At 37.6% G+C, this 26,047-nt stretch overlaps 1 protein-coding gene across 4 annotated transcripts in view; it reads left to right on the forward strand.

The window, feature by feature from the left end:
• Nucleotides 1–26,047, forward strand: part of tafa5a (TAFA chemokine like family member 5a) — a 116,284-nt gene that overhangs the window by 59,105 nt on the left and 31,132 nt on the right. For all 4 annotated transcript variants that reach the window (XM_077710039.1, XM_077710035.1, XM_077710038.1 and 1 more), the window contains one exon: nt 23,774–23,923. In XM_077710039.1, the coding sequence (XP_077566165.1) occupies nt 23,774–23,923 (150 nt within the window). The remainder of the gene's footprint in view (nt 1–23,773; nt 23,924–26,047) is intronic.

Genomic DNA, 26,047 nt, shown 5'->3' on the forward strand with positions numbered 1-26,047 from the left:
AGAAGCTCTGTTTTCACAAACAATGACCAAGGTCAAAAACAAAAGCTATTGGAACTAACTGTAAGAGGTGAACTTAATGGAAGGAATTTATTTGTGGTTGTTTTTAGGCCTGGAAATATTGCTTTTAATATCGCTTTTATAAGCTGATTTTTAGATATATGTTTAGGACAAGAGGGTCAAACTCAGGTTGGTTCGTGAGCCGCAATAATATCAACTTGATTTCATGTGGGTTGGGGCATTTTAGATATAATATTTAGATGTTTTTTTTTTTATTTGGATTATAAGAACTGGATCAAAAGCCCTAAATATATAGATTTTTTTTATAGATAAACTGTTTATTTGAACTTTTTTTTTCTTAGTAAGAGAAAATCATTTGTTTAATAATTGCTTTTTATTTCAAATTAAACCATTTTATTGTGTTCTATATTAAAGTGGAAAAAAGAAAATAGTTTTATATATTTTTAGATTTTGCAAGATGATTTTTGACCTAAAAACACAAAAAATTTGATTTAAAAATTGTAATTATTGATTTATAAGGGTGAAAATTAGGAAATATAATATATACTTATATCTATCATTTTAATTTGATCCTAAAAAAGAGAGTCGGCACTCATGATTAACTTTTCCGGGCCGCACAAAATGATTTGGTGGGCCAGATTTGGCCCCCGGGCCGCCACTTTGACACCTGTGACTTATAGAGTCAAGTGAGTTAGCGCTCTTACCAAGTTTTATTCACATTTTCTTCCAGTATTTATAGAGTTTTTTTAGTGAAGTTGTATGGGGTAGCATGACGTGGCCGTTAGGCTTGAAAAAGATGCTGAACTCGTAGTCAACTTCTCATTGGAGCAGATACCATTTCGAATAAAATACCTCGCTTTGAAGTGTGGAGCTGCTTTGGGGCTTTTTACTAAAGTGAAGCTGAGAAAGTAGTCTGGCCCAGGTGTGCTGTGGATTTTTTTTTCCCTTAAACCCAGTGAGTAAAGAGTAAATTATATTCCTATTGATAATACAGTGGTATGTAGAGATACGAGCTTAATTCGTTCCGGGACTGAGCTCGTATGTCGATTTTTCTTGTCACTCAAATGATTGTTTGCAATTGAAATAAACTAAAAAGTAATTAATTTGTTCCAAACCTCTGTAAAAACACCAAAAATAGATATTGGATTGGAAAAACGGTTTTATTTGTTCTAATTCGCCATCTATTGACAAAGTAACACATAGCTAGTGGTTTAATATTACTAACATGTGTTTAATAGTACTAGAATTATATGTATTTCGAACAACAAACATATTTAAATGAATTACGATGCATACACACTCAAAAATAAGTTTAAAACGAACCTAACACTACACTTAATTCTAATTTTGATACCTTTCTTCTCCCGGGTTGGCTCTTTTTGCCCCGCCTCCGCACTGACCTTCAGTCAATATTGAGGGTCGTTTCAGTTTGTATTCCCTTCAAAATATTCCCAAAATGATGCACACAGATGTCCTCAAAATAGGATAACGCACGACCACTTTCCAACAAGAAATAGTATATTCGCACTAACGGGAAGCTTTCTGCTCATATATCAAAATTCCTCTCGTATCTCAAGATAAATACTCCCCGAAATTTGACTCGTATCGCGACTAGCTTATATATCGAACCACTCATATGTCGAGGTACCACTATACTGCTTGAACTGCTTAGATTTGTACGCAAAACTTCATGAGGAAGCGGAAAGCCAGCAAGGTGAATGCCTTTTTACCCATCATGGCGGCTCGTGCTAGCCGACAAGTCAAAAATCGAGATACTCCGTGGCTCCTCGACAGCCAGCGTATCATTAGCGTCAAGCGCTCCTCCCTACCCTCCGTCATCTTTTATCGTCCCAGCGTGCTGCCAAAACACAATCAATAGGACTTTAAGAAAACAAGGTGCAATAGCGCACACTTTTTTTTACTGTCCCAACAATCAATACGGCAAGTGAAATACAGAGCCGTGAGAGTATCTCGAAGAATCTTCCCTTCCCTCGACATGCCACACAAAGCGGTCATTTGAAGCTTTGATTACCTTGAAAACACTACCACGACTTCTCTCCCGAGTTGTGGATTGATTAATCGAATCACATTCATTAACAAGCGCTTTAAGTAATGAATCAATTAAAGAATTGATTCCTGCATTTTGCCCTTTATGGATTCTAAGTGATATCGTTCATTAGACCACCAGTGACGGATTTGACATCACATTTGTCAAAAAAAGGAAGGCCTCCAGGATGCTTTTGCATGCTAAAGGAGTGTTACTGCGGCATTAAATACAAGCACATTATCTTTGCGTCTCCAGAGCATGCTACTTTGCTTCAAAGCGGAGAGCTATAAAATCCTTTTTTTCCTTTTTCCCCTTTTTCTAAAGATGAATAATAGATGCCGAAAACGGGAAGAACGACTTAATGACTGACGCTTCTCCTGCTCAAATATTTTTTGAGTCGTAATGCTTCAGTTAGCTTTTGACTAAAAATGAGTACTTTTTATCCGTAACTGAAAGTAAGCATTCTACATGGTTGATTAAGGGAATCATTGATAGTCTTGTGAAATCAGTTATTGGAGCACCACTTTAAACACAAACTATCAAATTTGACAGGTAATGAACACCTAGTGCTCAAAACTAATAGCTTGACTATAATTTACATACGACATACGAGTAATTCGAAATAAGAGTCAAATTTCGGGAACAAATATTTATCTTGAGATACGAGACACATTTTTTTGATACACTCAAAAATAAGTTTAATCTAACCTTACACTAAACTTAATTCTAATTTTGTATTAAAGTTTGATACCTTTCTTCTCATGGGTTGGCTCAATTTGCCTCCACCCTGAATTTCACTATCGATAGGCTGTTTGATTTTTATATTCCCTTCAAAATATTCTGAAAATGATGCACACAAATGTCCTCACAATAGGATAACGGACGACCACTTGCCAACGAGAAGTAATATATACTAGAAGTAATATATACTATAATATATAATATATAAAAAATGCAACGCTCTGTCCATTACTCGTAGATATCTGTTATACACGAAAAAAAGATGGTGCAAAAAAGACAGTGCGCTAAAATCATAAACAGCCTCTCACGTCTTGGCCACCTGGCTTTCTCATATCTCAAAATTTTTCTGGTATCTCAAGATAATTATTTGCTCGAAATTTCACTCGTATCTCAAATTGCTCGTATGTCAGGGCCGCTCATATGTCAAGGTACAACCGTAACGCTAAAGCCACATGCTGGCCAGTTTTTTTCGTGCGCTAACCCTCCGGACTATCGATTCCAAGTGTGTTCCGTCCGCACCTTGTCGAGGAAATGACGGGTGAGAAGTGTGCTTACCCTTCTACGCTTTCAATTTGCGCTTTCCTACCGCGCCAAAGGTAGCCATGAGGTCATCCCTGCAGTCGATCAATCGCCGTGTCTCTGTTCATCTGGCTAATCAATAGCTACTTAAGAAGCTTGATCGTCTTTGAGTCAGCAGCCGTTTGAATGAGTTTAAAAAGAAGGCTTTCTCTTTTTTTTCCCACTCCCGCCTTCACAAAGGCTCGGCCCCGGCGCCGTAAATGTGGCGTCAGCGATAACAAGCTCGGTCACGCTTTTATAGATCCGCTACGTTGGAACATTTTTCTCTTTTTCCATCTGACAGAAATCTGTGTTTAATCCGATATTAGCTCGTCAATGGCGCACGAACCCTCCTTGGCCTTCCAAAAGGGGGCGTAATCTCCCCAACGCCATGTCACATGGCCGAATAAAATCGCCTGTTTCTCTTTTAGAAACTCTAATAGAAGCTTTATCGATTCAAACAAGCCCAGCCACTTGTTTTGTCTCGCCTGTCAGATTTTGTCCAAAGTCATTTCATAAAGATCATTATTTTCCTTCTAGGAATGCCTTGTTTCTAAACAAGATCACGACACCTCGGCCCAAAGCATTTTTGAGTCGCTTATGCAGCCATGGAAAATGAATTACATCCGAATGGCCGGGTAATGAAAAGCGCTAAATCAAAATAAATAAATAAAAAAGGGACGCCATGCCATGCCACTTCGCCTTAGCAGGTTGCACCCTCGAATAAATTGCACCCGGGTTTCCAATTCTTATCTCCGTAACAGAAAATGGATTTATCCCAGTGTAAAAAGGACAAGGTATAACATGATGGGTCATAACAAGAATGGGGATTCATTTATTGTCTAACGTGGAGGGAAAGGTGCCGACATGCCTGTTAATCATGGAATGCACCGCGGCTTAACATTGACAGTCAAAATGGAAACAATTTGTTCGGGGGAATGACCATGCTGTTGCAACTACAGTGGTACCTCGACATAAGAGTGGACGGACATACGAGTAATTTGAGATATGAGTAAAATGTTGGGTAAATATTTATCTTGAGATACCAGACACATTTTGATATATGATTGTGAGGACATTTGTGTGCATTATTTTGGGAATATTTTTAAGAGAATACTAAATCAAATAATTTTCGATTGGTTGCATATGAAAGTCAGGGTGGAGGCGGGGCAAAAAGAGCCAACCCGGGAGAAGAAATGTATCAAAATTTCAAAGAAAATTAGAATTAAGTTTAGTGTTAAGTTCAATTAAACTTATTTTTGAGTTTCTGTATCGTAATCCAAGTTTATTTAAAATAATTGTAATGTTACGAGCGCGTTGCCGTGCAAAAAAGGATCAAAAGCCCTAAATATTCTGTTTTTAATAGTTATAAAACTGTTTATTTAAACTGTTTTTCTTAGTAAAGGGAAAACATCTAATAATCATTGGTTTTTCATTTCAAATGGAAGTAATATTTTTAATTATATTTAATATTAAAGTGGAAAACCGAAAACATTTATATATATATTAATTTTTAGATTTTACAAAATGCTTTTTGACCTAAAAAAAATGGATAAAAAGTTGCAATTATTGATTTAAAAAGAGGAAAATCAGGAAACATAATATACATCTATAATCTTCATTTAAATTTCATCCTAAAACAAAAAAGTTGGCACTCATGATTTAGTTACCTGGACCGCACAAAATGAGGCGACGGTCCAGACTTGGCCCTCGGGCCTCCACTTTGACACCGCTGACATAGACTTTTATATTTTTAGTGACCAAATATGAGCTGTTCCCTTAAAATAGGTTGCCCGATTTTCCGTCAATATTCAAAATTAAGATCATAAGGTCAACAAAATGACGTTTTAAAAGACGAAAAACTTATGATTTAAGCGTTCTTCATAGTCATCATCATCATCATCACAGTCCATTCCACACGGGGGCAGATGGACTTCATTACCGTGCCTGTGGGGACAATTTAAAGCAACCTCATGAATACAAAACGCTTCCCTGGCTGCAGTAAAGAAAGGCTACTTTCTCACTTAAGACATAATGCATGCATTATATACTGTAAACATCATAATTTATACGCCAGACTGACGTTGCGTTACCATAAAGAGTTTTTTTTCGGCCTTTTTGACTTTTCTCATCACTTTTTTTCTGTTTGCTATGCATTGATATGACCTGACTTACATTTATTATCCTCCTTTCTATCAAATCAGCAAAGTTCCTTTTGGCTACTTTCCATCTATGGCGTCTCTTGCCATATTTCAGTACTTATTATCACAAAAAGAAATTCACAATGAAGGTATGAAGACACTGATTTTAGATAGGCTGTTTGAAGTGCGGGCTAAAAAAAAAAAAAATAGGGAGCCAAAGGTACAAAAAAAAAATATCATTTGATTTTTTTAATAATCGCATGAATTCAAGAAAAAGGAAATATGCCATCGTGGCATATTTGCCTTGCTGAACAGACAAGAAATTATACCACCTAAGCTAGATGATAATACCACATCCAATGAATGAGTTGAAAGGAAATAAGGTATGTGGGATTTGGACAGGGGGGCAAGGTGGGTTGGGTAGGGGGGGGGGATACTTGTTTAGATCAAATGTTGAACAAACAGACTTCAGGTGCTTTTTGTAGATTTCACAAACCTATCCAAGGCATTTCTTTAAATAACTCACACGTCAATATAGTTATATTTTTCCTTTTTTGTATATTACTACTCATTGGCAAGTGGTCGTGCGTTATCCTATTGTGAGGACATTTGTGTGCATAGTTTTGGGAATGTTTTGAAGGGAATACAAACTAAAACAACCCTCGATATTGACTTAAAGTCAATGTGGAGGCGGGGCAAAAAGAGCCAACCCGGGAAGAAAAGTACTAATATGTCAAATTAAATTAGAATTAAGTTAAGTGTAAGGTTATATTAAACTTATTTTCGAGTGTCTGCATCATAATCCAAGTTCATTTAAAATTGTTTATGTTACAAGCACTCTTTCCCCCCTTCGAAATCTGTATAATTCTAGTACTATTAAACACATTTTAGTAATATTAAACCACTAGTTATGTATTACTTTGTTAATAAATGGCAAATTAGAACAAATCCAAAAAAAATCCAATCCAATATCCTGTTTTTGGTGTTTATTCAGAGGGTTGTAATGAATTAATTAGTTTCTAATTCATTTCAATGAGAAACGTTCATTTGAGTTACAAGAAAATCGACATACGAGCTCAGTCCCGCTACGAATTAAGCTCGTATCTCGAGGTACCACTGTACAACACAACATGGCTGCACCAAAACATAATTACTACCAACAAATGGCAAATGTGCAGCCTGTGTAGACATACAATAAGGCAATGCCCAGTTCAAATGTCGCTGTCCATGGTGCTGAAACATAAGAAACGGAAAGCACCAGCTGCTTTAGTACAAATTAAGCATCTGAAGCCATTTTAAGGCTGCCAATGAATCTGAATTAGGGAAAATTCTTTTATGGTAATGCTAATGCTAATTCTATACTGTACAAAACCCAACCTCCAGAAATTTTAGGATAAATTCCTGTCTTTTCTGTCTCAGAATTCCTACATCGACCCACCCTATCACCATCCTGCTATCTAATTCTAATGCCTCAAAACACAGCCAATTTAATTATCCAAAAATGTTCAAATCGTGGCGTGTAAACGCCAAATCTGTCAACTTCTCATCTCGTTACACGAGTACAAATAACACAGGTTGGCATTGACTTGCCATATTGTTAGTTATTATCCAACTGGAATGCATTGACATGGTTGACAGAGCATATAACCCTACCTTTTTTTCTGGCTTAGGTAGATCCACCTTTTTTTTGCCAAATTGCCTCCCTAATTGACAGACTTTGACCGGTCGCTGAGCCAGCATCTCTCATATGCGTGTATGTGTGTGAATATGAATTGAGGGGGCGGAGCCAGAAAGAAAAACACATCAGCACTTAATGAAATAATTGGCACCAAGCATCTTACGCATACACAAACAACCATTAAATGTTTTTTTTATAGATTTACCGCCCCCCTACACACACACACACACACACATGCAGTACCGACAACAACCTAAAGGAGAAGCCCGATCCGCCATTTTCTTTGGTTGTAGTGGTAAATGAGGTGAAAAAGGAACAGAAGGTTGAAATGTCGAGTTAGAAGAAGACACGATGGAGAGTGCACCTGCACTTGCATGGCATAATTTATTTAATATTATTTTCATTGAGTTGGTGGCTGAGCTCATTTGTACAAAAAGTGAATCGAGGACAAGTTCAGTTGGGATATTGTTGTTGGATATGATTAACTTGCTGTTGGAAAGCGTTTATAGTGGTTTATTTTTTTTTACTGGTAGGAAGAGGAAAAAGTTGGAGTACTACTAATTTAATGAATGTATTTACCTTGAGTGTTTATAATGTTTTGCTTGTAGTAGTGCTCTTAAAATGTCTCCATCCCAAAGAGGTGAAAGGTCAAATCTTAATGACACATTGCTTCTACTGCCTGTTTGCATTTTAATCACTCTGCTCATTAATGTCCAACTCAATTGCAGAGAAGTCAAAGAGAGTAACAGGTTATGTAACATTTGGCCTGTTATTTGTCAGGGTTTATAAATAAACAGCCATTTGAACGCTGAAAAAAATGTTTGTAAGGGTTTATACGGTGTTGAGTATAGTTCATTTGGGTTTTATGGATTGCTTAACTTTATTTGTATATTCACCTTTAAGGATATTTTGCATTAAGAATACTTCATTTTACTAATTCTGCTTTTGGAAGAATGGTGATACGTACTGTAGTAGTAGTTTTATGTATCATAGTATTATGATCCCCAAATGATAACAAAATTAGTGATTAATTGATCATAATAGAGCAGTTTATGACTTGCTCATAGGTATGTAATTCGTTCCAACCCTAGGAAAAGACACCAAAAACAGGATATTGGATTGGAAAAACATTTTTATTTTTTCTAATTTGCCATCTATTAACAAAGTAACACATAACTAGTGGTTTAATATTACTAAAACACGTTTAATAGTACTAAAATTATACAGATTTTGAAGGGGGATAAGGACAGGGGGTGCTTTTTGCACCGTAACGCGCTCGTAACATAACATAAATACATTTAAATGAACTTGGATTACGATGCACACACACTAATCTAAATTTACACTAAACTTAATTCTAATTTTGTTTTACTCGTATCTCAAATTTCTCGTATATCGAGGTACAACTGTACTGAAATGTTCAATTTTCTGGTGCAACTTACAGAACAGTATTTTTGACCACATATTTTTCCACCAATGTGACCAATATTAAATACTCATCGGCTTCCTATTTTCACTAAATTCCTCAAAAAAAATCATTTAAGAATGCTAGTTAAATCTATGATTTAAAAACTACTGAAAAAGTATGTTATATTCCAAACAATTTTTCTTCCTATTAAATAAAAGTCAAGACTTAGTCAACCCAAAATGTGACATTGAAAATGAGACAAACTTATCCCCCCCCAAAAAAATACAATAGCTCCATTTATCAAATTCCTCCTTATTTGGCATTTAAATCAATACTATATCTGCCCCATTTTTGATATCACCACCATCAAAACCATGAAACATATGTAACCTAACTATCCTGATCGACTCCTACGTAAGCTTTAGTGCATTGAACCAGTTTCTTAAAAGTCGAAGCCATTTCATTTGCATCTGTAAATGATGGCCAAACGCCGCCTGGTAATAACAGTGGCCGCCTGATGTTGAAGCAAATGAATAATTTATCATTTATGCCGCACCGAAGTGAGCACATCGTCTCCATTAAAGCACATTGACTGTGTGCGCACTACCCCCGCCGGCTTTATTACTAATGCACACACACACACACACACACACACACACACACAAGGCGTACGTACGCATTCATAAATGTAAAAAACTTTCTCTTCATACTTGACATGCACCATTCCTCACTGGTGTGTGTTTTTTTTTTACTTTGCCGTCCTTATTTCCTCCTCTTTTGTTATTCTAAATGCTATAGTGAATCCCACTATCTCCTTTTGAAGGAGTTTTCAATGTTGGCAAATGGAGATGAGAATTGGAAGTTGGGATGGATTTCTATGTCGTTTTATGCATCAGTAAAGGAGGATAACACAATTGGGATGGTGACAATTATCTGGTTGCAGGCCTCTTGTTCATGTTGATGTTTGAGCACTTTGTTCATGAATGGCTGATTTTATTAAAATAGTTTGTGGGAGGGAATTGGTCAAATAAGGGAAATGAGAACTTGAATTTTCTTTGACATTTGTAAAAGGGGAGGTTGGTGTCAGCTGCCTGGAACTAAGTTAGCAGTTTAGCATTTTGCAGTGACTCATATGCATGACAAATGAACTTTAATTAGCTTGTCACATATTTTTGTGGAGTTTATTCAAACCTGTCAACTAATATTTGGAGTTAATGCAAAAAAAAGTGCCTGCTGCTTTAACAAAGACTTTTTAATTTATTTTTTTGTTTTTAACAATGGCTTTCATGCTTTTCCTGGGCCGTAAAAAGAAGAAAAAATGATGAAACAGCATTTATTTGTAGTGTAAATTGATTTTGTTAGAGTTTTCATAAGATTACATCTTAACTTCTCCAAATATTTGTTTGGTAAAAAAAAATATGTTGCCTACATCAAATACAATTGAATTAAAGCAAATATACTTTGGTCCAATACATTTAAATACACATAAATAACCACATGAAATTGTTTTGAAGGCAAAAAAAATAATACAGAGAAAAAAAAGTTATGAATGCAAAACTCCAATGACAAAAATATAGCAATATAATCAAGCCATGAAATAAACCTTATGTCTAAAAATATCAAAATTATGTGATAATATACATATAAAAACTATGCAGAAAACACATTATTTCAATGACTTCAACTAATAGTGAAGCCATGCAAAAAGACACATTTTTCTAATATTAAACACATTTAATAATATTAAACCACTAGTTATGTGTTACTTTGTTAATAGATGGCAAATTAGAACAAATCAAACATTGTTTTCCAATCCAATATCCTATTTTGGGTGTTTTTTTAGAGAGTTGGAACAAATTAAATAGTTTTTAGTTCATTTCAATGGGAAACATTTATTTGAGTTACAAGAAAATCGACATAGGAGCTCAGTCCCGGAACAAATTAAGCTCATATCTCAAGGTACCACATTATATGAAAAAAATATCAATTAGTACTAAGAGTAAATACACGCTGAACCCCCCTCCACCCAAAAAGAATACTAAAACAATACAATAACTGATCCAATGAGTTTGTCCCTCACTGGAACGAATGGCACACCCATCGTCGTCAATGGCAACCCCCCCCCCCCTTCCCCCCAACAAACCCCTGTCAATTATTTTAGAGTGGCATCTGTTCGTTAGCATTCCATTCCGTAGCAAGCGGGCACACGAGTGCATCTAATTGTACGCGTATGCACTCATCATCATCATCATGGTCGTCATCCCAGCAGCCAGGTTATCCCCTCCTTCATCATTATCTCTGCACCAGCTCATAAATCTGCGCACTGATAGTGGCGCTCCGGTGTCCTAATGCATATTCATTGCAACACTGTCTAAATATTCATGAGGCAGCGTCTGGCCAATGTTACTCCCGTAGTGAAATATAAGGCGCACTTTGCCTTTTTATGGCCTTGTTTTCGCTGCTGTTTGTTGCAAAGTGTGGGGAGAGGGCTGATGTATTTTCATGTCTCAAGGAGAATTACCGCAAAGTAGACCCCCCCCCCCCCCCCCAACACACACACATATATACACATACATCACCCCCCACTGTGCAAACTCAACGCACCACTTCACGGATGTATTCTTATACCCCGAAAATGTTCAGCGGCCTTTTTACCCGTTTTGAAAAATGAGCTGAGTAACAACTTTTGATAGGTTTATTTGGTTGGGATGGGGCACATATATCACCATGTGGCAATAGCTTACATAATACTATGCAGATGAGAATGTTTTGGTTTTTGTGTGTGTATATGTGTGTGTGTCTATGTGTGTGTGTGTGTGTGTGTGTGTGTGTGTGTGTGTGTGTGTGTGTGTTTGTTTCATATGCGAAGCAATCATCGATATTTAATGGGATTTCTGTTGTTGTGCAAAGACTACAATGGAAGGATCTATTATCAAACCATAGATCACAGATGTCAAAGTGGCGGCCCCGGGGGCCAAATTTGGCCCGCTGCTTCATTTTGTGTGGCCCGAGAAAGTAAATGAGTGCCGGCTTTCTGTTTTAGGATCAAATTAAAATGAAGAGTATAGATGTATATTCAATTTCAATTGTTTTTCCCCTTTTAAATGAATAATTGTAATTTTTTAATCCATTTTTCTGTGTTTTTTGTTCAAAAATCGAAAAATATATCTAAAAAAAGCTGAAATAATCATTGTTTTGACTTGTTAGAACACTCGTATTGTCTTTACAGTCGTTTTAATCATCCCATCAAGCTTCAGCTATACCAAAGTCTCTGATTGAGACGTGACCTTTGGCTTCATATAGAAAAAAAAACTGTCTTCTATTGGACAAAATGGCCTCAGGTCTTTGTCACATCATCCCATTATTCCGGCCCATCTTTTGTGATTAAAAGAAAGGGCGCTGTTGTGCAAGTGACAACAAAACGGGTCTTGTTTGACAGCCCGTCACTGTGTTATGACAGCGGGCCAATCGGCAAATCTCAAACTCGGCTCACCACGTGGTTGTCGCTCAAAAAACCCAATGGCATGTTGGGTATTTCACTTCGAGATGAAGCAAAGTGTGTCTGCCGTCTGCGTGTAAACTTGAACGCCAGGCAATGGTCTGACAGAAATGAGCTCCGTGCTTCATTAGTTGGTCGCCTGGCAGCAGCCGTATTGATGATTAGGAAAAGAGAGCTTTTGTTCATGAGATGCAATCATCTCGTGCACTCATTCAAAAGACGAGAGGGGTAATTTAGTGGAGTTGAATAGCTCAGGGCACAATATTATTGTCCTACTGGTATCATCATCTTTTGTTCTTTTCCACCGACAATGTATAGTGGTACCTCGAGATATGAGCTTAATTCGTTCCGGGACTGAGCTCGTATGTCGATTTTCTTGTAACTCAAATTAACGTTTCCCATTGAAATGAACTAAAAACAAATTAATTCGTTCTAACACTCTTAAAAAACAACAAAAAAAGGATATTGGATTGAAAAAACATTTTTATTTGTTCTAATTTGTCCTCTATTAACAAAGTAAAACATAACTAGTGGTTTAATATTACTAAAATGTGTTTAATACTACTAAAGTTATACGGATTTCCAAGGGTGGAGAGAGAGGAGGGGTGCATGGCAACGTGCTCGTAACATAACATGAAAAAATTTAAATGAACTTGGATTACGATGCAGACACTCAAAAATACATTTAATCTAACCTAACACCAAACTTAATTCTAATTTTGTTTGACAGTTTGATACCATTCTTCTTCCGGGTTGGTACTATTTGCCCCGCCTCCACACTGACTAAATATGGAGTCAATTTCGAGGGTTGTTTGATTTTGTATTCCCTTCAAAATATTCCCAAAATGATCCACACAAATGTCCTCACAATAGGATAACGCACAACCACTTGCCAATGAGAAGTAGTATAAACGCCATTCGCACTAACTAACGGGGAAAAAACAGTAAAAAAATGCAATGCTCCGCCCAGTGCTCGCAGATACATTACACAACTTAGTTGTGGAGAGAGAGACAGTGTCCATGATGTTCTTATGAGCAGCATCTCTCGTCCACTGTCTACTCATATATCAAAATTTGTCTCGTATCTCAAATACTTGCCCGAAATTTTACTCCTATCTCGAATTGCTCGTGTGTCGAGCCACTCATATGTCGAGGTACCACTGTACTATGCTCTAAATTAGTCCGACAAATGTCATAGCTCCTTCGTAGACCTGATAAAACATTTAGCAAAGGTACATCTTTGAACGCACTGAATTTTTTGTCTCATTAGTGTTAGTGTGCCCATCTGAAAGTAGCCAACGACCAATCAAAAAAACCCCTGTGAGTTTTAAAACCTTGCCAACTGGAAAGCCTAATGATATTTTAAATCCCAGTAATACGGCAATAATGACTTTGGCCTCGAATTGATGCTTGGTTACTGGGCTAAGTAATTAGAAAAATCGAGTAAATATCCACTTCATACTCTTATAATGTTCTTCAATTAAACATCCTTACTACCCTAACAGATTTCCCCATTGTTAGGTTCTATAGTTTACGGCATCCACACATTTAAAAAGAGGAGCCTCCTCCCAAAAAACATTTAAAGCCGCAATTAGCCCCCAAGTGGTGTTGTTTAATGATCCGCTGTCTTTTCCTCCCATGTATTCAAATTAAAGCCGTATTTTTATCAACTCCCTTCGAGTCACCCAACCACAAAAAGTCTCCTCTCGTCGTCATTAACAATCGATAACCCTCACCCTTTTTCTGTTTAGCACCTAAGTCACCCAAAAAAACACCAATTTCAAAAGTTCCTAGCAAAAAATAACAAGAAATCCAGTCTTTATCGCCAAAAATAACTGTAACCACCACACTGCAGAACCTCGCCATGGATTTTTATTAAATGCCATAGTGAGTGTTCCCTTTTGGCTAATAAAATAAAGCAGATCGCTCTGACAAATTGGCACGTTCCTATGATGAATTCTCCTTTGAGAAATGACAATGAACTGCCTGTAGAGCAACAGGTGTAAGAACAATAAGAATATGGGTTTAAAAAAGGTAGAAAACTCTGAGAAAGATGGGTACCCGTGCTTGTTTATGGCCCAGCTGAGCGGTAGCACAGAGGCCAAGTGATGCGGGCAAAGGGAAGATTAAAGACAGCACATCGAAGCCTCCCTCTGTATTCAATCAGCACATGGAGCCTCACCACGGTCTGCATGCTGATTGGGGCTGCAGTGAAAGGAGCCTTGCAATTGGCCACTTCCACACACATTCGCCGAGGCTAATCGCAGCCATTGCGATACTGTTAGGTCCGCAATGAACATTTAATAAAGTCGAACACAAGTAAGCACACTAAGACAGCATGCCTTAACACACACATGTTAAAGTGGCGGTTCGGGGGCCAAATTTGTAGTAGTCTCTAGTGTTAGGTTCGATTAAATATATTTTTGAGTGTCTACATCATAATCCAAGTTGTTTTAAAAAAAAATTGTTATTTACGAGCGCGTTGCCATGCCAAAAAGCTACATTTCCGTAATATTAAACACATTTTTGTAATATTAAACACATTTAATAATATTAAACTACTAGTTAGGAGTTATTTTGTTAATAGATGGCGAATTAGAACAAATCAAACATTGTTTTCCAATCCAATATCCTATTTTGGGTGTTTTTTTTAGAGCGTTGGAACGAATAATTAGTTTTTAGTTCATTTCAATGGGAAACATTTGTTTGAGTTACGAGAAAATTGACATACGAGCTCAGTCCCGGAACTAATTAAGCTCGTATCTCAAGGTACCACATTAAATCTGGCCCACTGCATGATTTTGTGTGACCCGAGAAAGTAAATCATGGGTGCCGACTTTCTGTTTTAGGATCAAATTCAAATGAAGAGTATAGCTGTATATTAAATTTCCTGATATTCCAACTTTTAAATCAATACTTGTAATTTTTTAATCATTTTTTTTCTGTGTTTTAGTTCAAAAATCATTTTGTAAAAATCTATAAAAAAAAGCTAAAATAAACATTGTTTTAGATCTATAAAAACCTGCATATTAAATAGCCTTTAATCCAGTTAACTCAGTTCCACCACAATCTTTGTTTTTATTTGATCCTAAGAGAATTTAACATTTTAATCAGCTCAAAACCTAACATTACCAACATCCCTAAGCCAACTTTTGACATTAAATTACCTGTAACCTAACTTTTTCACTTAAAAACGAGAGGACAAAACAGCTGAAGGTGATCCAAAATACATTTCTATAAACTGGGTCAGACTAACAATATATTCCAGTCATACGGAAATGAGCATCCCAAACATTTCCTATGGTTTCAGGACATGTACTCACAATTAAAAAAAAAAAAACATAATCAAACACAGGCAGGCAGTGTTAAACAATAATTACACGACTAAAGTCATTTTGTTTACAGCGCCCGAGAGTAAAAACTTGAAATTTTTGCTCTACCGAGGAAAAAAAAGTGCTATTTCATTCAGTCTGTATTCCGAGCCAGTGTAGCACGACGTGACCAGTCAGATTTGTTGTCATCGTCTCTGTGTGTTGACCTCAAGCTGTGCTTTCATTTTTTATTCTGAAGAAGTGCGCCTCTAAAGTCTCTGTAGCAGTCTAACTGCAGTAACACAAAAAAATCCCTTTCTTATTTCCGTCTTGGTGCAACTAACGTGAGCTTTACTGTTTGTTCTCCATCCGGATTTTTCTTCCCATAACACCAAGACATTTTTAGCGAAGTAGGCCATCGTCAAATACCGTATTTCCTCTTCTATTGGCCCTCTTAAGAATAGACACTATGTCCTAATTAGTCGTCCAATGCGTCATCCATTTCGACAAACAGTTTTCCCGTGAGGGATGAAAACTAATTATCACAATTTCTGAATCTCGGGTTTCGCAAATAATAAGGAGATCGCATCACTGTTGCTAACCAGATTTGCAGTAAAGGAGTTACTAAGGTGGATAGGGTTTTTCTGTGATTTTTAAAGTGGGATGTTGTTGTTTGAGATTGAATTTGGGAAAAAATGATCCATATTTTATCTGGAATGTGGGGTCTGTTGTACATTTAGTCAGTTTTTGTATTCTTTAGGGTACTTGGTTGTGCGTTATTCTATAGTGAGGACATTTGTGTGCATAATTTTTGGAATATTTTGAAGGGAATATAAATGGAAACAACCCTCGATAGGTTGCATCTAAAACTCAAGTTGGAGGCGGGGCAAATAGGGCCAGGAGAAGAAAGGTATAAAAATGTAAAACGAAATTAGAATTAAGTTTATTGCAAGGTTAGATCAAACTTATTTCTCTCTACCCTCCACAAAATCCGTCTAATTTTACTTCAATTAAACACATTTATTATACTATTAAACCACTAGTTATTTGATACTTTATTAATAGATGGCGAATTAGAACAAATCAAACATTTTTTCCAATCCGATATCCTGTTTTTGGTGTTTTTACAGAAGGTTAGAACAAATTAATTTGTTTTTAGTTCATTTCAATGGAAAACATTTGTTTGAGTAATGAGAAAATCAACATACGAGCTCAGCCCGGAACAAATTAAGCTCATATCTCAAGGTACACTGTAGTATTTTTTGATTCCTTATATATGCATCCAAGTCAACCATTTTTTGCAGCTCCTCATTGAAAAAAAATATACATATATCAGTCCAACCATGCTTTATTCTCCATTTTTACACTCTGAAGTCAAGCTAACCTTGTTAAAATGCTATTTTCGCCCCCCTGAGGACTAAACGAGATATGAATGGAACGTCCTGCATTTGCCTAAAGGCCTTTAGTGTGCAAAATGGCAGGCACATTTAAGAACTCTACCTTATCATTGCCCCCGCCGCCATGCAACTCCCTCCGGGGGAGAAAAAAGTGCCCTTAATTGCGACGGTAAGGTAGAACTCGTAGCCATCGTCAGGGTTACCGGGGTCGTTTGTTTTCCTCCTTTTTCCTCGCCGTTTTAATAGATGATCATTCATTGTTTTCGCGGGGAGCGTTATTAAGCAGCGTTCATGATTATAAAGTACCATAACGCCGGAGGAAAGCGCCTGTCCCGTGGGGGAACGATATTATACACATGCAAGGTCACATTTAGAAAATAAGGCATGGAGAAAACTCTTTGGGCTTGGCTGTAATTGAGTTTCATTTACTCAAAGTCGATGGTGGATCAAATCAATACACAGCGATGGCGAAGCGAATTAAATCCTTTTCATGATTGATAAAAGAAGATTTCATAGAATTTTTTTTTGAACAGTAGGACGATCAGAAAAAACAAATTATTGGACTACATTCAAATTGGTCTTATAAGTGGAAGCACTTGTTGTTGTCGTTGTGAATTTATTATTTTTGTGACAAATATTTGCAGTATTAGATATCCAATCCATTTGGATTGGGAATTATCGAGTTGTCTTTTTATACTTGTTGCACAAGTATTTGTTGTTGGGGAATATTTTTTTACTATATTCATTTTGCTGACAAGGTAAATTTGCTAGTTACGTACAGTGGGACCTCGAGATACGAGCTTAGTTAGTTCCGGGACTGAGCTCGTATGTCAATTTTGTCGTAATTCAAACCAACGTTTCCTATTGAAATGAACTAAAAACCAATTAATTTGTTCCAACCTTCTGAATAAACAGTAGATTTTGCGTTTATTTGGTTATGTCAGTGTCGAAATTTGAATTCTGGATGCATTTTTTTCTCTTTTTAATCGCAGTCTTTAGATATTCTAAACCAACCATGAATTAACCATAACCTGAGAAACTTTCATTTCAAAGTTTGCTCCATCCCTTGAAAAATGTTTCATTCCCAAATTTTTGCAGTTACAGACAACTCTTGAGTTTTAACCCAGTGGTACCTTGACATACGAGTGGCCCAACATACGAGCAATTTGAGATATGAATAACATTTTCCGATTGTAAAGACATTTTTATTGACTGAAAGTCTGTGTAGAGGCGGGGCAAAAATAGCCTACACAGGAGAAGAAAGGTATCAAAATGTCATACAAAATTAGAATTAAGTTTAGTGTTAGGTTCGATTAAACTTATTTTTCAACATAAAAGCTCAGTCCCGGAACGAATTAAGCTCATATCTCAAGGTACCACTGTACTACCTTTTTTTTTTTTTTAACTATTGACTACACATCAGACCTTCCCTCCCAACCACAACATTATTGCCTTAAGCAATACGATTTTTCAATAAAAGCCTGCCAATGTTTCTCTGCCAAAATTCTAAAATCTTTCATTTGGCTTTTTCCATCTCTGAACTGGCTTTTCGAAAGCATTGCGCGTTCCTTTTTTTTTTGATACGGCGGACGCATAATGTCAAAGCGAGACTAACGTAGCATTGGATGTAAGTAAAATAAAATAAAAAATCCTAAATGGATTTACGGCATCAGAGCCAGACGTTCCTCGCTCATTTTTTTTTTTTTTTAGCAGCTGCAACGTGCAGGAGTGATGCAGCATCTTGGCTTGGGCTCATGCCTCACGTTTACACGCTCATACTGTGCTCCTCCCCCAGCACAACAGATGCCAACTACATCAAGCTGTCATGTAGTGTTTTTGGGTTAAGTGGAGATTATTTGGGGAAGACATTTTGTTCGTGTGCCTTTTGACAGGAAGATGTCTGTTTACAGCTGTCCATATGTTTGAATTTTTATCCGGTCATGAGCGCGCACAAGCTGTGGCTAAATATTTAACTGCTATGGTAGTGTGTGTGTGCAAAAAAATGTCTTGTAGAGTGGTACCTCGAGATACATGCTTAATTCGTTCCGGGACTGAGCTCGTATGTTGATTTTTTTCGTAATTCAAACAAACATTTCCCATTGAAATGAACTAAAAATAAATTAATTTGTTCTAACCCTCTGATAAAACACCAAAACAGGATATTGGTAAGGAAAAACATTGTTATTTGTTCTTATTCGCCATCTATTAACACATAACTAGTGGTTTAATATTACTAAAATGTGTTTAATGGTACTAAAGTACTACAGATTTCGAAAAGGGGAGAGAGAGTGGCTTTTTGCATGGCAACGCGCTCGTAACATAACATAAACAAATTTAAATGAACTTGTATTACGATGCAGTGGCCATGAAGTTCTTATGAACAGCATCTCACATCTGCTGTCTGCTCGTATATCAAAGTTTGTCTCGTATTTCAAGATAAATATTTGCCGAAACTTTACTCCTATCTCAAATTGCCCGGGCCACTCGTATTTTGAGGTACCACTGTACTTTGTCGAAAAAATACTTGACTGAGCATGGCAAAACTTTAGTTGTCCACTCTTTTGTGATCTCTCAAGACCGGTATTTGTCTTATTAAAGTAAATGTGTGAGTGTCCTAAGATGACACATGCCGAGAACTTTGAGCCAACGCATTTGAAAACAAATGCTTTGTCATCGGATAAGCCATTTGTCAAAAAGGCCGGCCTCTGACAGAGCAATTGTAATGTGCTGAGGAGCAGCAGGCGAAATAATAAGGCATAGGGGGGGATGTCAATAACATTGCGTTGTATTACGCCACGCGTACTGCCACATGAATCTATCTTCGGTTGCGGCTACCGCCGCGTTCATTTCACTCCAGGGCGGCCACACATACATTTTAATCAGCCATTTGGCCAGCCAAGCTGACAACTGCTCAACAAACTGATGCTGATAAGGCTGATGATAAATCATAGCGGGTTTGCTATCAGCTTTGGATTCTTTTCTGGCAATTCTTGACAATTTTACACTCTTGCCACAGTTCATGTCCGGCTTAAACTTTGTCATTGTTGTACTTTGTATAAACAGCTTTGTCTGCTTCCTGGCAAAGCGATTACCGTATTTTCACGACTATAAGGCGCACCCTCAATGAATGACATTTTTTTCATATATAAGGCGCACTGTATTATAAGGCGCACTGTCTATTTTGGAGGAAATGTAAGACTTTTAAGTGTGCCTTATAGTCGTGAAAATACGGTAATTGCTATTGACTTCCAGGTATGAAGCACTCACTACTTTACAGTCACCTCTAGAGCCAGCCATTGTTGATGTTTTGGATTTTTTTTGTATAAAATCTTGCAGTGGGGGAGGAGCAATATGATGGAAGATGTTGTAAACTAAGATGGCATCTGCATATTTAACAGTATTGTTTCAGTTCAGGCGTTTGTGTTTTTTTAATATCCGACAGTGATGGTTTTTCGTTTTTGGTTTTCTGTTTTTTCCATATATAAGGCGCATTGGATTATAAGGCGCACTGTCTATTTTGGAGAAAATCTAAGACTTTTAAGTGTGCCTTATAGTCGTGAAAATACGGTATTTCCTTGGTGGTGTTTGATGTACAACGAGGCCGCGGTTTTAACTCTGTTGGGAAACATTTGGTGAAAACGTAAGGGATCGATTTTTTTTCCAACGGCGGTTTTATTGGTGGATAGGGACGAGGGCGCATTGAAGTTATCACATTGTATCTCACCTAAGTAGAAACCTCTTAAAAAACTTTGATTGTGCACTGCAGTTCTCTCAGGCCTTGCTGGAAATTTGTAGAAGAGGACTTTTTATTGCATTTATGTGAGTCAAATCAATAGTGGGCCTTTGCGCTAGAGATTTTACGATTGAGATCAAAGGCCGAGCGTATTTAAATTTCAACAATCCTTTACATAAAAAGAGTCCGATGTTTGTTTTTAAGCAGGTTGTTACACTCCAAGTGAGATAAACTGACAATTTAGTTTGACATATGCTGGACATATGCTAAAAATGTGCTTAATACTAATATACAATGGTAAAGACTATTAAACACATTTTAGTCATATTAAACCACTAGTTATGTTTGACTTTATTAATAGATGGCGAATTAGAACAAATCTAAATGTTTTTTCCAATCCAATATCCTGTTTTTGTAGTTTTTTCAGAGGGTTGGAATGAATTCATTAGTTTTTAAGTCATTTCAATGGGAAACGTTTGTTCAAGTGACGAAAAAATCGACATACAAGCTCAGTCCTGGAACAAATTAAGCTCCTATCTCGAGGTACCACTGTATTAGATTTTTATTTTAATCTTTTGAACTCATTAGTCACCCTCGACAGTTATAGACATGGCAGGACAGCCTTCCAGTTAGCAAAGAAATTGGACATATATGTGGACGAAGTCATTTCAAGACTTTGAATAATATTAATAGAAATACAAAGCCACTTTTTGTTTGTTCTTGTTTATTTTCCATGTGAGAAATCACATCTCACAAGCCACAATGTCTTAAATCTTTCCACCCAGGGCCACCAACAGCTTAAGATATCATCATCACTTTGATTCATGGCCGAATAGGAGCGCCATTCACACGTCACGGCATACAACGATGCATTTGCCTCTTAAAAATCAAGCAACTAAGACTCTTTCAAAAGAGTAAAACCCTTTATACAGACCCTCACTGGCCCTAAGATGATTCCCTTATAGTAGCACTTGCAGAGGACACATTAAGAGGATATTAATTTAGCTTTGTTGACAGCCGGAGTCGTGGCAGCGCGGGCGCTAGGCCCCTCGTTGATGAGACGTGGGTGAATAATGAGCTCCTACGACTTGAGAAAGACGAACAACAGAGGCGCCACAACTTCAGATGTCACCGCGGGCTTTGAGCTCGTCGGTTTGACGCGTCGTCGCCAATGCGGGGCGCACAAGACATCCAAACAGTATGTTGTGTGTCTGCAGATGAGATGCAAAAAGGGAGAGGGAAGTGGCATGGATGGCTTGGTAGTGATGAGCGTTAATGCCGGGTGGGCTTGGTTTGCTGGAAGTGAAATACCCGAAAACATATCCATCCATCCATCTATCCATACAGGGCTTAAATGACAAGTCATTATCTCCGCCATGAGTGTGAAAAAAGATAGAGGAGGAGCAGGATGAGGAGGAGGGGGAAGCTAACAGGATGGCATGAAGGTGGAGATGGTGTGTTGATCTCCCAAGACATGATACATTTGTTTTGTTGACATGCATTATTGAACAAAGTGATCTCGTGTTCAGTCGCAATGGAGATCTGCATATTCCTCGCAACTCTTCTTCATGTGCAGTCGTATTTATAGACTGTGCTCACTGCCACACACAATACACTACAAACATTTGGACCGTAACACGTAGACTTTTATTTCACTTTGCAATGAGGTAATTCTGTCTTATCACGGTGTCTTAAATATTTAAAAACAACCTACGAGTAAACAAGGCACCGTGTCAATAGCCCAGTATGACAACATTTTACACTTTCCAAACAAATAGGACAGAACTCAAAAGTCAATTAGCGTATTTTACTGTTTAATATACCCCCCCATTTAATATACAGGGGTATATTAAATGGCGCACAAACGGGAAGGTACGATCCACTACGCACTTGACGGTCTGACTTGGAATTTTAATGAATTTAAGTATCTTTAATTATGCCTCCATGAACAACATACAAATCTTGCCATAAAAGCTAAGTTGCCGTTTAATATACCCGGGTATATTAAATGGCAAACTACGATAGTCATCGAAAATGAAGATACAAAACTTTCTCCGAATTCATCAATACGCTTTCCATAATAATGTTCCCAACCAAATTCTGGTTCAGTGCCTTGCCCAAGGGCCTGGAATCAAACCCCTCACCCCACCACATGACCAACCAACTGTACCACAGCCCCCCACCCCCAGTTAAATCGTGACCAGAAAGACGTCAGACGAAAAGAGTCATGCATTTTTATGACTTCAATTCCTATTTTACAAGTAGCGAGGAAAACCTCATTTAAGAAACTTTCCGCTTTGCGCACAGACATGGGTATGCTTCCCGGAAACAGTCACGGTCGGTGGCGCCGTTTCCTCCGTGTGCATGAATCCTGATGGATCCTCATTACCCCAGGTGTGACCCCTCACAGCTCAGTTCATTAAGCCAAGCAGCCGAGTGTCGGTGACTCAAGTCCAGATTTAATCACAACTTCCGTCCTCTTGCCAATCACAATTAGGTCCTGATAAGCCTCTCCAGCATGGTGCCTTAGGGCTCCCATACACAGACAAAGGTTAATTTGTGAGCAGCCAGGGCTCGGCTACAGAACCAAAGGTCACCTGATTGAATTCATGGAGCGTGTGCACGTGTGTGTGTGTGTGTGCACGTACGATAGGGGGGGCTACAATGCAATTACAAAGTTCATAATTATTCATGCCTTACCTTCATCTGTAATGGCTAATTTACCTTCAGAGAGATGCTGCTGATTTGATCACCCTATGCCCTATTTTTTTGACTACCACCCTAAAAATAAAACTGTACAGTGGTACCTCGAGATACGAGCTTAATTCATTCCGGGACTGAGCTCGTATGTCGATATTGTCGAAACTTGAACAAAGTTTTCCCATTGAAATGGACTAAAAACCAATTAATTAGTTTCAACCTTCTGAAAAAACACCAAAAACAGGATATTGGGTTGGAAAAAAATGTTTTATTTCTTCTAATTTGCCGTCTATTAACAAAGTTACACATAACTAGTGGTTTAATATTACTAAAATGTGTTTAATAGAACTAATAGTACTTGTTTATGTCCCTGAAACTGGGCAATCTGTACAGATTAACCCGTAATGTGCTGAACGTCAGACTATTCGCATTGACGTGACAGAAAGTGTCATGGGATTGACGCCAAGCATATTGCAGGCTATCGCTCCTTGTTCACTTCCGTGTGTCTGACCTCCTTCCCTGCCGTGTATTGTCATTCGCAGGCCAGCTGGCAGCGGGGACATGTGAAATTGTGACGCTGGACAGGGACAGCAGCCAACCACGGCGGACCATCGCCAGGCAGACGGCCCGCTGTGCCTGCAAGAAGGGCCAGATCGCGGGAACTACGAGAGCCAGACCTGCATGTGTGGACGGTAAGGCTTTAAGTAAAAAATGTCTTTGTCCTTAGCTGTAGCTATGACCAAATCGTGAGTTATGTTGTCAGTCCTAGAGTAGAGGTTTGGCTTGAATTGCGATAGAGGTCGATCAGCTTTATTTAGAAGGGGCTATCTTTTGGATATCCATCTTTAGAACGCATTAGGAGTGGTACCTCGAGATACAAGCTTAATTAGTTCCCGGACTGAGCTCGTATGTCGATTTTCTCGTAACTCAAACGAACGTTTACCATTGAAATGAACTAAAAACGAATTAATTTGTTCCAACCGTCTGAAAATAACACCAAAAACAGTATATTGGATTGGAAAAACATTTTTATTTGTTCTAATTCGCCATCTATTAACAAAGGAACAAAAAGTGGTTTAATTGCACTAAAATATGTTTAATAGTACTAACGGATTTCGAGCAAGGCAACACGCCGGTAACATAACATAAACAAATTTAAATAAAGTTTTATTACGATGTGGACATGTTAATATGTAACATTGTAGCAGAGGGCTATTTCCATCTTTAGTGAATTGTGTAAGTTGAAGATAAACGATGACACATACTAGACAGTTAGATGCAGTTTTAGATCAAAATTTTGTTCAAGATTGTGTCCAATGGAAACCGCAAGGAGCTCATCTAGGCATGGCAGTTATGGATTCTCCTGAAATGACCGGTGCATGGCTAGATGAAGGACATAGACTAGAGGTGTTTGCAAAGGCAGACCTCAAGGACTCCAGTGGATTAGAACTGATTGAATTCCAATTTGCGCCGTTTAAGTTTGTCGGTGCCAGCAGTCGTTCTCTGTCTCACTTTCCAATTCCCAACAAATGAGAGTGCCCTTGCAAAGATAGGCATATTTGCATGGCAATAATATCAAGCTCTGGGATTTTGGAAATATGAACCGTAATCTAGTTTTTCTTTCAATAGGAGGCAATATAATGTAGCGGGAAAAAATGGGAAATCATAACAATTGTCGCAAAATATGCACAGAAAGTTTGTCTTCTATGGTGTTGGCTATTCTTGACAAATGGTTTTATTAATATAAGGAAGTAGAATGTAAAAAAGATGAATCCATCAGTGGGGATAATTGGTAAAACAACAAGGAAAGATAAAGTTTAACTAGGTACGATGCCAAAAAAATTAATACCGTATTTTCACGACTATAAGGCGCACCCTCAATGAATGACATGTTTTCCATATATAAGGCGCACTGTATTATAAGGCGCACTGTCTATTTTGGAGAAAATGTTAGACTTTTAAGTGCGCCTTATGGTCGTGAAAATACAGTAATTGCTATTGACTTCCAGGTATGAAGCACTCACTACTTTACAGTCACCTCTAGAGCCAGCCATTGTTGATGTTTTGGATTTTTTTGTACAAAATCTTAAGTGGGGGAGGAGCTATATGATGGAAGATTTTGTAAACTAAGATGGCATCTGCATATTTAACAGTATTGTTTCAGTTCAGGCGTTTGTGTTTTTTTTAATATCCGACAGTAATGGTTTTTCGTTTTCAGTTTTTCCATATATAAAGGCGCACTGGATTATAAGGCGCACTGTCTATTTTGGAGAAAATTTAAGACTTTTAAGTGCGCCTTGTAGTCGTGAAAATACGGTAAATAGAACGCAGAGACAAAGATCTATCGGCTAGGTTTGGATGAATGTTGCTTTGACTTTGACTTCAAATTAAAATATAAGGAATGAGTGAAACACTCTTAAAACTACAAAACAAAAATGAAGCGAGGTTTATATTATTCATCCTTGTCAGATTTTGGCTTGGACTAACACATTCTTCTTTTAAAGTCAACTACACGACTTTTAGCCTTGAAATGATATCCCCCATCGAATAACTATTGTACTTCAATTGTAAATTTTGAAGTAGAGTTGTTTTAAGACCCTAAGTTATGGTTTATAATGTCTCAAATGCTCAGTTGCCCTTTCATAGAATTGAATAGATATTTTATGCTCCAAAAAGCATTTTTCCGTTTTTCATCAGTTAAATGTGTTGAAATTTTCCAATCCTTTGAACACTTTTGATTGTGTGCTGTGATGTTTTTTCCCTGATTCTAAAATATGTCCCCTGGGTTAATAAAAGCAGAGTAACAGTGCCTTTAA

Source organism: Stigmatopora nigra, chromosome 23, assembly GCF_051989575.1.
Source record: "Stigmatopora nigra isolate UIUO_SnigA chromosome 23, RoL_Snig_1.1, whole genome shotgun sequence".
In the NCBI taxonomy this organism is placed as follows: domain Eukaryota; kingdom Metazoa; phylum Chordata; class Actinopteri; order Syngnathiformes; family Syngnathidae; genus Stigmatopora; species Stigmatopora nigra.